This window comes from Engraulis encrasicolus, chromosome 19 (assembly GCF_034702125.1).
Source record: "Engraulis encrasicolus isolate BLACKSEA-1 chromosome 19, IST_EnEncr_1.0, whole genome shotgun sequence".
Lineage (NCBI taxonomy): Eukaryota > Metazoa > Chordata > Actinopteri > Clupeiformes > Engraulidae > Engraulis > Engraulis encrasicolus.
In genome coordinates this window covers 45,530,709-45,543,119 of record NC_085875.1, presented here as the reverse complement: position 1 = coordinate 45,543,119, position 12,411 = coordinate 45,530,709, and the positions used below count along the sequence as shown (strand labels likewise).

At 42.1% G+C, this 12,411-nt stretch overlaps 2 protein-coding genes across 2 annotated transcripts; one reads left to right on the top strand and one right to left on the bottom strand.

Moving 5' to 3' along the window:
* Positions 1 to 2,479: 2,479 nt before the first annotated feature.
* On the bottom strand, positions 2,480 to 9,378 carry eif4eb (eukaryotic translation initiation factor 4eb). The gene is made up of 7 exons (XM_063184557.1): positions 8,968 to 9,378; positions 7,672 to 7,775; positions 7,020 to 7,115; positions 6,781 to 6,844; positions 5,634 to 5,747; positions 4,372 to 4,511; positions 2,480 to 4,131 (listed from the first exon to the last, which is right to left on the bottom strand). The coding sequence occupies exons 1-7, from the start codon at positions 9,001 to 9,003 to the stop codon at positions 4,017 to 4,019; spliced, it is 669 nt and encodes a 222-aa protein (XP_063040627.1). The 5' UTR covers positions 9,004 to 9,378; the 3' UTR covers positions 2,480 to 4,016.
* Positions 9,379 to 9,420: 42 nt separating this feature from the next.
* Positions 9,421 to 12,332, top strand: fam241a (family with sequence similarity 241 member A). Its single transcript, XM_063184558.1, has 2 exons — positions 9,421 to 9,747; positions 10,666 to 12,332. Exons 1-2 carry the CDS (start codon positions 9,622 to 9,624, stop codon positions 10,987 to 10,989), a joined length of 450 nt encoding a protein of 149 aa, XP_063040628.1. The 5' UTR covers positions 9,421 to 9,621; the 3' UTR covers positions 10,990 to 12,332.
* Positions 12,333 to 12,411: the final 79 nt, after the last annotated feature.

Here is a 12,411-nt window from a genome sequence, read left to right as displayed (position 1 = left end):
TTTCCCCCCTTTTCCCTTCAAGTATGATCTTTGTGGCATTTCACTCATCCTTTAATTAATATTTAAGTGGCATTTATTTGTTTTCCGTGCTGTGGTAATATTGTATATATTGCTTCTGCCAACAAAGCACACGAGAGAGACAGACAAATGCCAATGAAGCACATGTGTGTGTGTTTGTGTTTGTGTTTCTGAGTGTGTGTGTGTGAGAGAGAGAGAGAGAGAGAGAGAGAGAGAGAGAGAGAGAGAGAGAGAGAGAGAGAGAGAGAGAGAGAGAGAGAGAGAGAGAGAGAGAGAGAGCCAGCCAGCCAGCCAGAGACAGAGATAGGAAAGAAAATAGAGGGTGGTGGTGGTGGGGTCTCTATATAAAATTTTCATGTTGATTGCCTGCCTGGCCTCCTGACTCAAGCTCATTTCCTCCAACCCAAAGGGGATATGCAGCATTTCTCCCCCCTGCACTCGCCAGCGCCTGAGACAATCGATGACGAGTGGGGATCAGGTATAATGGGGGTCAGGGCTGTGGGCTTAAGGTTTGTTTGTTTGTATGTTTGCTGCTTTGCCGCCTGTACCCATCCCCATCTCTGCTGCCCCAGTGCCACACCACCCACCCAGCACATCTCCATCTTTCATCCTCCCTAAACGCATACACTTTTTATGGGGAGTGAGCACCACCGGTCATACCCATTCGGATCTGAATACCCCAGACTACCCAGCCTTAGCTTGCTCCCTCGCTCCAAACACTTGGCTTGAGTTATGAGGACTCAGCCCACTGACACCCGACATAAAAGATGCTCCAGATGCTGAAAATGACTTGGGCGACTGGGATGACAGTACAATATACAATCCAATTGTACACACACATGGGAAAGTATTATGGCGTTTTACACCCATCCGTCTGTCTATCCATCCAGACATAACACATGAAATACAACACCTCTGAGGTTCACATATTCAGTACCCATATGCTATATTTGGTCAAATACTCAACACTTCTGACATTAGAAATGGGCTGAGATTTCATTTCAGAGTAATCCTTGCCTTTCTGTGGCTGCGTTGTGCCATTATAAGATGAATTTTAAAAAGCTGTGGCCTCGGCCAGTAAAACCACATTCTGGTGTTAATTTGCATTTGAAAAAAAAATACAGTAACCGTACCCTGCATCACAGATGAAAAAAAAAAACATCTAACAAATGCCCCGGTGGACATCCAGAGATATCTGAAGAGGAATACAGAGTGTCTGTGGCCTGCCTTGCAAACTAATGCTCCACTAATGCTTAAGAATTGCACAATGTGTGGAGCGGACAGAAGGCCATTGGTACACAGTCATTTTTGCAATGTTATTTCAACACTTTAAAGTGTCACATTCCGGGCCGGATTAACGCACAGGTTACATATGTCTGCAATCTAGGGGCCCCCACCTGCCAGCGGGCCCCTGAATTGGCCAAAAGTGAAATATTTCAGAATTGTGACAAGATACAATATAGAAAAATTCCTCTGTCATGTTGAGTGCAGTTTTTAGACATGTTATCCTTAATTCCTAGCTCTTAATTGTAACACTATGTAAATTTGTGGCGAAAACTGCCCTACAGGGGGGGCCACAGCAACCATTGGCCTAGGGGCCCTAGGCGATCTTAATCCAGCCCTGGTCATATTTAACACCCTTCTACGTTCCTGCTACCCTCTAAGTGCCGAATTAACACTGCAAAATGCACCGCGTAGATGCTGTTTGCACTCCACTTGATGGGGTGTCTAATGCAATTACACTGATGTGTGTGCACCAGTGAACGAGGCGGCTTAACATGAGATTGCAATGATGAGCTCCTCTTGTGTTGTTCTAATCTAACCCCACACCAACGCCTATTTGTTTGCTGGTCAGCACTTAACCTACACATTGCAGAAATTCTATACACGAGTGTTACACAACACACCACGCTCCCACTAACAAGCATCTGGAGGAGCTACACAGTACACTCTACACAAGCCATCAATGAGAGGGCTACAGATTAAGCCTCTGGAGTGTTAGAAACACGACAAGCTGGATAGTCGTCATCAAGGCTTTTTTTTTTTTTTTTTTAAAACAAGACGTGCCGTCCATTCCCGATGGAGTGGCCACTGACGTACCTCCACACTTCACACACTTTCTCAATGACGTGTCAGCTGTGGAATGGATTCACTTTCTTTTTAAATGCAGACAGGACTATGACGGCATCAGCGTGTAGTTTGTCCTGGATAAGGCATTTGTGAATGTTTCAACACTGAGTAGTTGCCTGCAGTCACACAAAGCACTTTGTCTGGGAAAAGCTGTGGAGTGAGACAGCTGTGGTTAAGATTTGTGTTTGGCGTATTGACTTAACAGGCTAATTCCTTCAAGCGTTGCTCAGGATCACTGAGGGGAGAGTTAAAAATCATTCCTGCGATATTGAACTAGGGGGGATTAATGATGTTAAGGCATGGGGTGCCGTGTCAATTTTAGTGCAATGAATTGAAACTCACAAAAACCTTTATTTGCAAAGAATGCTATGCTCTGACTAAGGAAGTCAATTCAAGACAAAGCCCAATCACAATCAAGAGTACAATTTGTTCCAAAACAGCATTCATTTAAAATTATCTTACAAATTCTCACAAGGAATGTTGTTGCCATCATTTTTTCGCATAAAGTAATGCACAATATAAAACACATTGACTTGCAAAAACCAAAGATTTTAATTGTTAATACTCCAAAAAAAGGCACCATATGAGAATAACATTAGCATTGATTGCATGCATTCAAAAGGAAATGCAAAAAAGTTGAATTATGTCAAAATAAATTAAATAATGGGAGAAAAGGCAAGGCCAAGTGCCATGTCGAAACATAAAAACAGGAAATCCACCTTGAATTTCTAATACAAATTTCCTTTTCGTCTTTCAAACATTAAATAAATCAACAGCGAGCTTTTATTTTTATGACACCACAATGAATATGCTACACGTCCTCGTGTACAGACTGGTCTCGTCTGATAACCAGAATAGATGTGTTCTTTTGGGGGCAAATACTGTAACCATAAATGATTAAGAGTAAGTTGCATTATAAACTGAGGATCAAATTTCCACTTTGAAAGGGTAGTGTTTTTCTACATGTAAGACCAAAGAAAAGGCACAGAACAGCCTGTGGCCAGGAACTTAACTTGAAAACATCATCAGCAGCAGTACCACCACTCCCCTAACACTTTGCTTCTGATGAAACACTTTTTTGTTGTTTTTTGTTCTGCTGTGATTTGGCTCTGACGGCACAATAGTGCAAATGCTAGTTGTGATATTACTTTCAAATTTCAGACAGGCTGGTGAATATGTGAGTGCGTGTATGTATGTGTGTATGCGTGTGTGGCGGGAGGTCGTGGAGAATGAAGAGTGTGTGTATGTGTGTGTGTGTATGTGCGTGTGACGTCTCCATGGTGACGTCTGTAGACTTGGTGCAGAGGCAACTTGCTGATAGAGAGAGCTCCACAGCTCCACAGCTAGAGAGAGCAATAACAATGATGCAGGAGCGCCCTCTAGTGATCGGGAATCCATAAAGCAAATACTTCACCAAAAAAAAAGAACATACAATAAAATAAAACGAAAAAATCGAAGGCACTGTTTGATGTGTTCATGTAAGTATGTATGGAAGTATGTATGTGTGTAATGAGAGAATAGGAAGATGGATCCAGAAGCAGTAGTCGCTCTTAGCACAGTAGCACTGGCTAACGATTCCTGTGTACACATACAGTATGTACAGGACGTTGATTTGAGCAGTGTGTGTTAAAGTGTGTGTGTGTGCACATACTTAGTTAAGTAGATATATTTCAAAATAGACAGTCAGAGTCTGGTAGCTTTGGTTTGCTGAACGGCAGATAATGTGCTGAGTGTTCACATGGTTGGTTTGGCACGTCAGTGTGAAGAGACAGTGTAGGGGTCTGCACACACAGGACACAAGGACCAGGGCATACAGGTGTAGAGATCAGACCAGACCGGGCCAGGCCAGGTCTTAGACCTCTTCGCTTTTAGACCACATACTTGTTCTTGGTGGTGGAGCCACTCTTGGTAGCTGTGTCGGTGTGGGACTGGTATCCAATGGTCATCTTGGGAGGAATCCCTAGCCTCTCTTTGTACACCCTCCTGTCGAGCAGAAGTGGTGAAGTACTTAAGTAAACATAAACTTTTTTATAGATAAAAAAATAACCATGGCGAATTTGTATGTATTCAAACAAAACATCTGAGGTGTTCATAATCAAAGTATAAGCCTGTTCCTTTTCATGAATACTATGCACCGACATAAATGTCAAGTATTCTTATTGGCTTCAAATTTTACATTTACATGCACATACTGTAAAGAGAGAAATCCAGCCTCTGACTTACCCTATGTGGGTGACGGCATCTCTGTTTTCAAAGTCTGACGTCCAGATGGCTAATTTGTCTCCTTTAGTTCGGATATTGACCACGGCGCCACAGACCTCATCGCTGTAGTCGTCAAACGCCTCCCCTATCAGGCAGAGCAGCTGAGGGCACGACAGCAAAACATCAACAAAATACAGTCAACATCTATTACATACCATATTAAGTATAATAATACAATATTGATTCATTTAAATCAGTGGTTCTCAGCCTTTTTTGAACCAACACCCCCATGAGCCCAAATCCCCCATGCCCCCTTGACCCCAACACACCCCTTACTATTAAAAAATGAAATAGACTGCTCCCCCATGTGCAACTGAGCTGCCTCCTCAACACCCCCCAGGGTGCTGTAGAGCCCCCGTTGAGAAACACTAATTTCAATGCTCACAGTTTTATCCAAGCCTTGTGGCACACCCCTTTAATCATTCAGTCGAAGACTCGTGTGATTGCCTCTTAACTGAAACGTCAATAAGCTATCAAATGACACCCACACTTTAATACTTCCGGATATAGTGTGTCTATTGAGTTGACAGAGCGCATGGCTTGGCCAACATATTCCTCATCTCCCATGTGTTATTCAGTAAACAACATTTTTTGCAAATATTTTGACATATTTTGAAGGCTGTAAGTCGCAAGCCTGAATAAACAAAGTTTGGATAGAAGGCATATATACTGCTGATACTAGAGCAACCCCTGCCTGGCAAAGTTCTTGTTGCTTGGCACCATTGTTTTTTTATGGATGGTTTTTTCCCAGAACCAAAACCACCGCTGTGTGCAGGGCTGCAAATTAGCCTCTCTCAAGCCTGAGGCAGCTGGAACTCTGGCCACTACGCTTGCGTTTTGGACTTCCCACTTCTATACCAACCTCTACTACTCTGTACTACTCTCTACACACTGTAAATAGATGCATTTTATCTGAAAATATGTGCATTTAATAGACCATATGCACTTCTGGTACTTCTGATTCGATTCTAAACTGCATTTCGATCCTATGCATTCTTACATGTGTAATGACAAAGTTTAATCGTTAACACGGTTTCTTTTTTACAATAGAATTGCATACACCAAAATTTTACATTTTTCTACACATGTTAATATTGTGTACTTTCCTCTTTGGAACTCATATGGAAGGGACATAGTGCATACCGTTACAAACTTTGTTAAACTGTACGTAATTAATGTAACAGGGTCCTTGAAGACACATGTAAAACTCTTGGTGTCCTCACCGTCTCCAGCCAGAAGCGGTCCAGCTCCATCCGTCTCTGCTGCTTGTTGAGGGTGATGAGCCAGCGGCCGCCCCTCTTGTTCCTCGCATCCTCCCACATGGGCTCGATGCCATCCTGACGTAGGAAACAAGTTACTTTTAATACTTGCAAGATGTGTTGCATGATGCATGGTTTCTCTGATGAAGACGTTAAGTCTTAAACAAACAAGCTTTACCCCACCCTTGTTTCAGATTAAAGAAATTAAGCTATTATATGACAACAGTATAGTTAAACAGTTCAGTACCCACAATGCTTCAATCACAATGACTCGACTTGACGGCATGCTGTTGCTCATTAGCAAGAAGTAGAGAAGTACAGAAGTGAAGGACGTGACCACCACTGAGTGGGCCAGATGGCACCAGCTGAGGCAGATGTGCCTGACAACAAAGACCTTTCAATCTTAAAGAGGCTGAACTGCCATCATCATTCTTGATAAGCCTGAGGAGCTAAAAGCCTAAAATAGCCACAGATTGGAGTGATCCAAACCAGGATGGGGTTCTCTCCATCAAACTGATAATGTCATTAACAACAGTACCTCTAGAATTGGCTATTGGAGTAAAACATTTGCATGGGCTTCATTCTAGGTGTGGATTGTGGGGATTGTTAGGTTAACCTAGCTTGTTCATAGCAAGTTTTCAAAAGTATACTTGTAACCGGCCATCCAGGTACTTCAATGTTCGTCAATGTGCGTTACACCCCTTTATGGGGGAAAACAAACCGAATGTCTCGTTAACTCGGCTACCCTAAATAAAACAGTCCATCCTTCAATCATGGCTGTTTGGCTATATCATTTGAACAGCCGACAACACAACACAACACAACACGTCTTTGACATGTTGAGCGTGAACAACGCTAGTCTACAGGTCCTTGTCTTTCATTTCTTCTTTCCCAACATTAACATGGACTTGCCTTGACTTATCCCCCAATGTTTTCCCACAAAAAGGTGCGTAACGCACATGGCACACGTCACGCCAGTTATACATACAATGCAAAAATAGCACACCTGGACAATTATCCATACTTATGTCCCCACCACTTTCCAAGCCAAAACTACACTATTGGGTGGTGTGACCTCTCTCTGCCGCAAGTATTTTTCGACTTAACTCACCTTAAACAGACTGTAGTCACAGCCGGACAACAGATTGCTTGATAGCTGAATATGATTGTACAAACTAAAAACAAGAAAAAAACAGGTTACAAGAGCATTCCTGTAAAAACAAAGAGCAAATACAAACACAACATCTATCATGCAACAAAACATACTGGCAATGAAGGAAGTCCCACCGTCTTTCTCTTTAGTCACACCATGTTAATGAAATTATAAGCATCAAGTTTTAAACTGCTTACGCCCAGAAGTCTTCCACCGTGTCAAACTTTGAGATAAGTCGCAGGTTAGCTTGCCAGGTTTTGCTCTTATCATTTTTGAAGAACCAAAGAGACCATCTGCAGGGGTGAAGAGGAACAGTCATCAGTTATATGTGGCCCACAACCTGTTGCCTGGAATATCTCTGAGGAAAGCTAAATTCATATGATGATCCATTTCGCGCACTAAGTTACCTCTCTATTCTACGTGGCGTGCCATGGCTCAATACCGTCCCAAACTGTCCAATGCTAGAAAAGTGAGTGGACTTTAGGGTTGCCAACTATCTGGGGTAAAAAACACTAGTGACATCTCATTTGTGTTGGGGTTCTGAGGGTTTTCCCCAGAAAATGTTGTATTTTTCAGATGCAATTTCCTGCCATTTAACCCCTATTGCGTCCCGTTTCAGCTCAATAAAGAACCATACTTTTGTTTCTAAATACGAGACGATTCTGTATTTCAAGGGAGGGTTGGCAACCCTAGTGGACATGCGTGTGGACATGCGTGTGGCAAACATATTTATCAGCCAGACGTGTTGTCACAGTGCATGCACTGTTGGTCAAACCAGGAACATGATAAACACTGGAAGACATGGCCAAAGTCACTTCTGAGTAACACTGCTCATGTCCCCTTGCTCACCTGTTCTGTAGAGGGTGTTTCATATAATTTTCAGGATTTCCAAGCTCTTGACCAATCTCTTCTGAGTTTTCCTCTGAAGGTTGGGAAGGGTTTTCACCTGTTTCCTGTGAATAAGCACAAAAGGCTTATGTTACTGCCAAGGCCATATGGTGCACATGACCACTTAAACTTACTACTCTCATGGCTTTACAGACTCTCACATTGCCAAATTAAACGTCATCAACATAGAATACAGCCTAATGTTTTAGACTAAACCTAAGTAGGTCTATATTACATGGAACTACTAAACATATGGGTGCTTTCCCCAACTTTTGTTTACAAACTTTTATTTCAGCATCATGATAATTGCATATTTACTTAATACACATAATTGTCATTCAAGACATTATTGTGTATCTTTGGTTTGCAACACACTTGAAGAGCATGCTTCACAGCCTAGGTGCCGTTTAACGAGTTGATTGAGTTATGTGGAAATTCCAGCTGGGACCACAAAGTAGGCCCCGAGGGTAAAGTTGACCATTGCCTTATCAAGACGCATCTATAGTTTATATCCTGCCCATGACCCACACATAACATGCACGAGGAGAAACTAAATTCAGTATTCTCATTAAAACAGTACATATCGTCGCTTGTCAACAGAAATCATAAAGCTATTTTAAACCGCATAGAGGGGCATATGGGTAATGGCGAGGACTTGACGTTGGATACATGCCTTGCAAGTTCAAAGCTGGCTACAGACTATCTACCAACATTATGCGACAACCTGTCATGGCCCAACTTTAGAAGACAAGGCGCTAGAACTACATGTCGACAGCTGTGAACAGTCCCAACACCTGTGCAAGTCACTTCATGTACTTTCAGATAGAGGCAAGTTTCACATGAGTAAGTTAGCGAAGTTTTGCTAAGCTAACTGAGGCCAATGAGTGCCTCGTATCATAACTTGCTTGCCTGTTAAGTATTCGTCAGATTCAAACTGTAGGATAAATGACACATGGCACGACCCACGTTAGACACAAAACAGACAAAATACATTTAATTTGCAAACGCAGGAAAATTGTTAGCCGGTGTAACTTTGGGAGATTCACGAGCGTGTTTAGTCCACTCCCAATGTATCAGGTCAGAGTGAGTCCGAGAACTATTTCAGTCAACCTCGAATGTAAACATACACAGCACAACTTTAAGTGATATTTTGGACGGTCGTAGACTGTCACCCGAGTTGCTTGTAATGTAATTTTGTCCAGGTGTTGTTTATTCAACGAAGGAAACTATTTATCGCATTTAACTGTCGATACTCACCGGCTCCGCAGTCGCCATCTTATGAGTCTGATTCATAGGCCGCGTATGGAACGTACATGCCTATTGGATTGGACTACTAGAAGGACGGACTAGCGATTGTAAACTAGAGTGGACAGCTTTTTACACCTTCAATGGACTTTGCCTAGTGCTAGTAATAGCCTGTCCATAACAGCGGGCATCCGGCGAACTCGGTAGGGAAGTAGAGGTATGGTTTCAAATGAGAATAAAAAAAGACACTTCCTTCTCTGATTTTTTCCCCTAAAAAGTTAAAAACACAACAATGAGATTTTTGATTAGTGACAAAAACACATGCACATGAGGAGTTTCTGTACCATCAATGTGCTGATATAAATAAATACATGGTGCATTAAAAGGTGTTATTTTTCTAAAGCAAAAACCTCCAGTTTGTTAAGGACTGTTATTAGTGGGTGTGCGTGCTGCGCGCACTGGGAACGTGCCGTGGACGTTGATCACAACATACCCAGCTTTGGCAGGTCCAAATTCAAGCTTGGGGAGGAGCCTAAAATGTGGTTGGGTAGTAACAACGTGCAGGCCCGGAAGATTCCTCTCAAACATTTCCCTCGTCAGCTTTGGAGCTCACATACTTGTCACAGAGGACAGTTTTAATGGAATAACACCATTTTACTCCTGAGAATGTCGACTGAAACGTCCACTGTAAATGATATCCCGGAACTTCATCGTCGTGATTTTGCAGAGTCGCAAAATCGGAGGTATCCCCCCTATCCTGGCAGCATTCATTCTCCAAGGCTAACTGAACAGGTATGTCAGGTTGGTTTGGCTGTTTTCAACGCCCAACCGCAGCCCACTTTGATTTAAACAAATAAATGTTAGCTCTACTGAAGTATCATAATTCGGTCAACATCCGGTGACCTTAGGCTTAGGAAAATGGTAAGCCCATTAACTGTTATCATTTGAATACTATCACGTATTTACATTGGTCGCTGTTATCGCATGTGAACAGCTTACTTTCTAGACCAGTTAAGGCGTTGCATTTATCTTGGATCGAAACAGTTGTTTAACCGAAAATAGAAAATGCAGCTTTCTGATAACCGCCAATAACTTCCGGGATCATCCGAGGAGCTGTTGTGTAGTCAATAGTCATAACATTTACGCATGAGTAAATAATTATCTTGAGAAGTTGATATGCACCCTAGCAGAAGAGAAAACTGTTGACATTGCAGCAAGAACGTATCCCGTTATGTGTGTTTCTGTTATTAAACTTAAGTCACTGTTGAGGTCCACTGTTTTTGGAGCGTTATTTATTGACGGCGTGCGTAATTCAAGACCTTCCAGAGGACCCCGAATTCAAGACGTTGTATTTATGGCAGTAGCGTACCAAGCATCTAGATGCTGCCGCGCGCGCATATGTAAGCATAGCCAGGATAAGCGGCGGTAACTCGAGTAATTGGAACTGAACAGTGTCAGATAAGCAGTATGTCCCACGGGAAGGCTTCCCTGACCCTATCAGTGCAATGGAAAATAGTATTATTTCGTCCTTCCCAAAACTGTGTCAAGAGTTGCACATAGCAGCTCTTCGTGCCACAGGCTATTTGAAGTGTGTGGTGTTGACGTATGCTGCTGTCATTTTGGCCAAAACACATTTTTGCTTGAATGGATGAGTGGACACTTAGCACCACTATGTCGACTCAATTAGCACCCTGTGGTTTTCTCCTTTAGCTCTATGGCAACCAGCGGGTCAGGCCCATACAGTCGATGCTCAGGCCTCGACCCCACAGCCACGGTGCGCCTCCAGTCAGACGTCATGAAGTACCTGCACCTCCAGCGGCAGCTGAAGTGGACGACTGCGAACGCCTGGGGACATTCTTCGGCGAGGTGAACAAGTGCCTGCGACAAATAGGATTTACCCAGCTGTACTTTGGAGAGAAGATTGTGGAGCCAGTGGTGTACTTGCTCTTCTGGGTGCTTATCTGGTTTCTGGGCATCCAGGCGCTTGGCCTTGTGGGAACTCTGTGCATTGTCATAATCTACATGCAGAAGTAACACTCCACCAGATACTGCAAGAATGATCAGAGAAATGTGGCACATAATCTGCAGGGACTGCCTCCGTGTGCTTGTGTGAGAGAGATTAGGATACTTAATGCCTAATACACAAAATGCCTACCTAATGGCCATGAAGATAGGAGAATAATTATATTCAATACTTTTTACTATTTTTTTTCTACCTGGAATTTATAAAGGCACAGTCACGTGTGTACCATATGAAAAAAATCAGGGAGAAGCTTATTTTTCATGCATGTGTGTATTGTTGTAAACGTGAGGGGAGCGTTATGCAATGCATATGACGAGCATGAATGTTTATGAAGTACACTGCACTCAGTATTCATGGCAAAACAACAAGCAGATCTATCACAAATTGTATCCATTTTGAGCTTCAATGTCGTTTGCTTCGTCACAGTCAAATCATTCCCGCAGTCTTCCTGCATTCCCACAGTTCCACCGACAGGGGGTGCTGTTTCACCCGGACAGTGTCTATGGGAACACACGCTAGAATTGTTTCTTCCACCTTATTTTTTTTATTCTGATCATTTGACTAATTTAGGCTATTTTACTTGAATGCATGCTGGTCCTGTTTTGAGTGGCATTGCTTGACAGTTTGAATGAACTATTGAATGGTGAAATGGCAGGATGTAACACTGGGATAAATACTCAGTAGAATGTCAAGCTTTATCTTTTTTGTTGTGGAGGGGATTGAAATTTAAGTCACGGTTGTTGATAGCCACACTGTATACACTATTCAGGTAACAATGCAAAACATTTTTAACAGTGTTTATTAAAATTAAATGTTGGAATACTGGCTCTTGAATAACATCATAATGCCAAGTTGTGCTATAGAGTTGCAATGATGGGGATTTAAGATAATGTAGGTGTCGGAATTCTGACTTTTTCCAAAGTTCAAGTAATTCATTGTTATGGTGCCTGACTAATATTTCCCGCTAGCTGCTTGTTTGCTTACTAGGAACATGTATTATGGTTTGATAACAGTTAAAGCACAGCCAGTGTGGTAGGGAAGTCGGAACCAGCTTTAGCAGAATCAACTGTAGCATTGTTGCTTTCTCCTATATCTGGTTTTATTTATTTCTTTTATGACGTTTGGTGTGTGATAAGACTAATGAATTGTTGCACAGAATATGCCATGCTGTGTGCCATATCAAAGAATCCTGAATGATTTATTTTGTTTTCGCCTTTTTCCTTGAGTTTTACACATCAGTAAAATATGGTAGTTTTTTTTTTAAATGGAGATGAAATACACCAATGTTATGCATATCTGCAATAGAAATTATATTGAATGCACTTTTGAAAATAAACAAATGTTTTGTATTATATTTACTTTTTTCCTTCTTTGTGTAATATAACCAAAACTCGCAGTCAGCCAATTAACTTGCGTCAGAAAGAAGTGACAAA

Coding starts and splice junctions, on each gene's coding strand:
- fam241a (XM_063184558.1), top strand. CDS start 9,622: ATGTCGACTGAAACGTCCACTGTAAATGATATCCCGGAACTTCATCGT. Junction 9,748..10,665: donor CTCCAAGGCTAACTGAACAG/GTATGTCAGGTT, acceptor TTTCTCCTTTAG/CTCTATGGCAACCAGCGGGT.
- eif4eb (XM_063184557.1), bottom strand. CDS start 9,003: ATGAATCAGACTCATAAGATGGCGACTGCGGAGCCG. Junction 7,116..7,671: donor AAACACCCTCTACAGAACAG/GTGAGCAAGGGG, acceptor TCACCCCTGCAG/ATGGTCTCTTTGGTTCTTCA. Junction 4,512..5,633: donor ACCGCTTCTGGCTGGAGACG/GTGAGGACACCA, acceptor TCGTGCCCTCAG/CTGCTCTGCCTGATAGGGGA.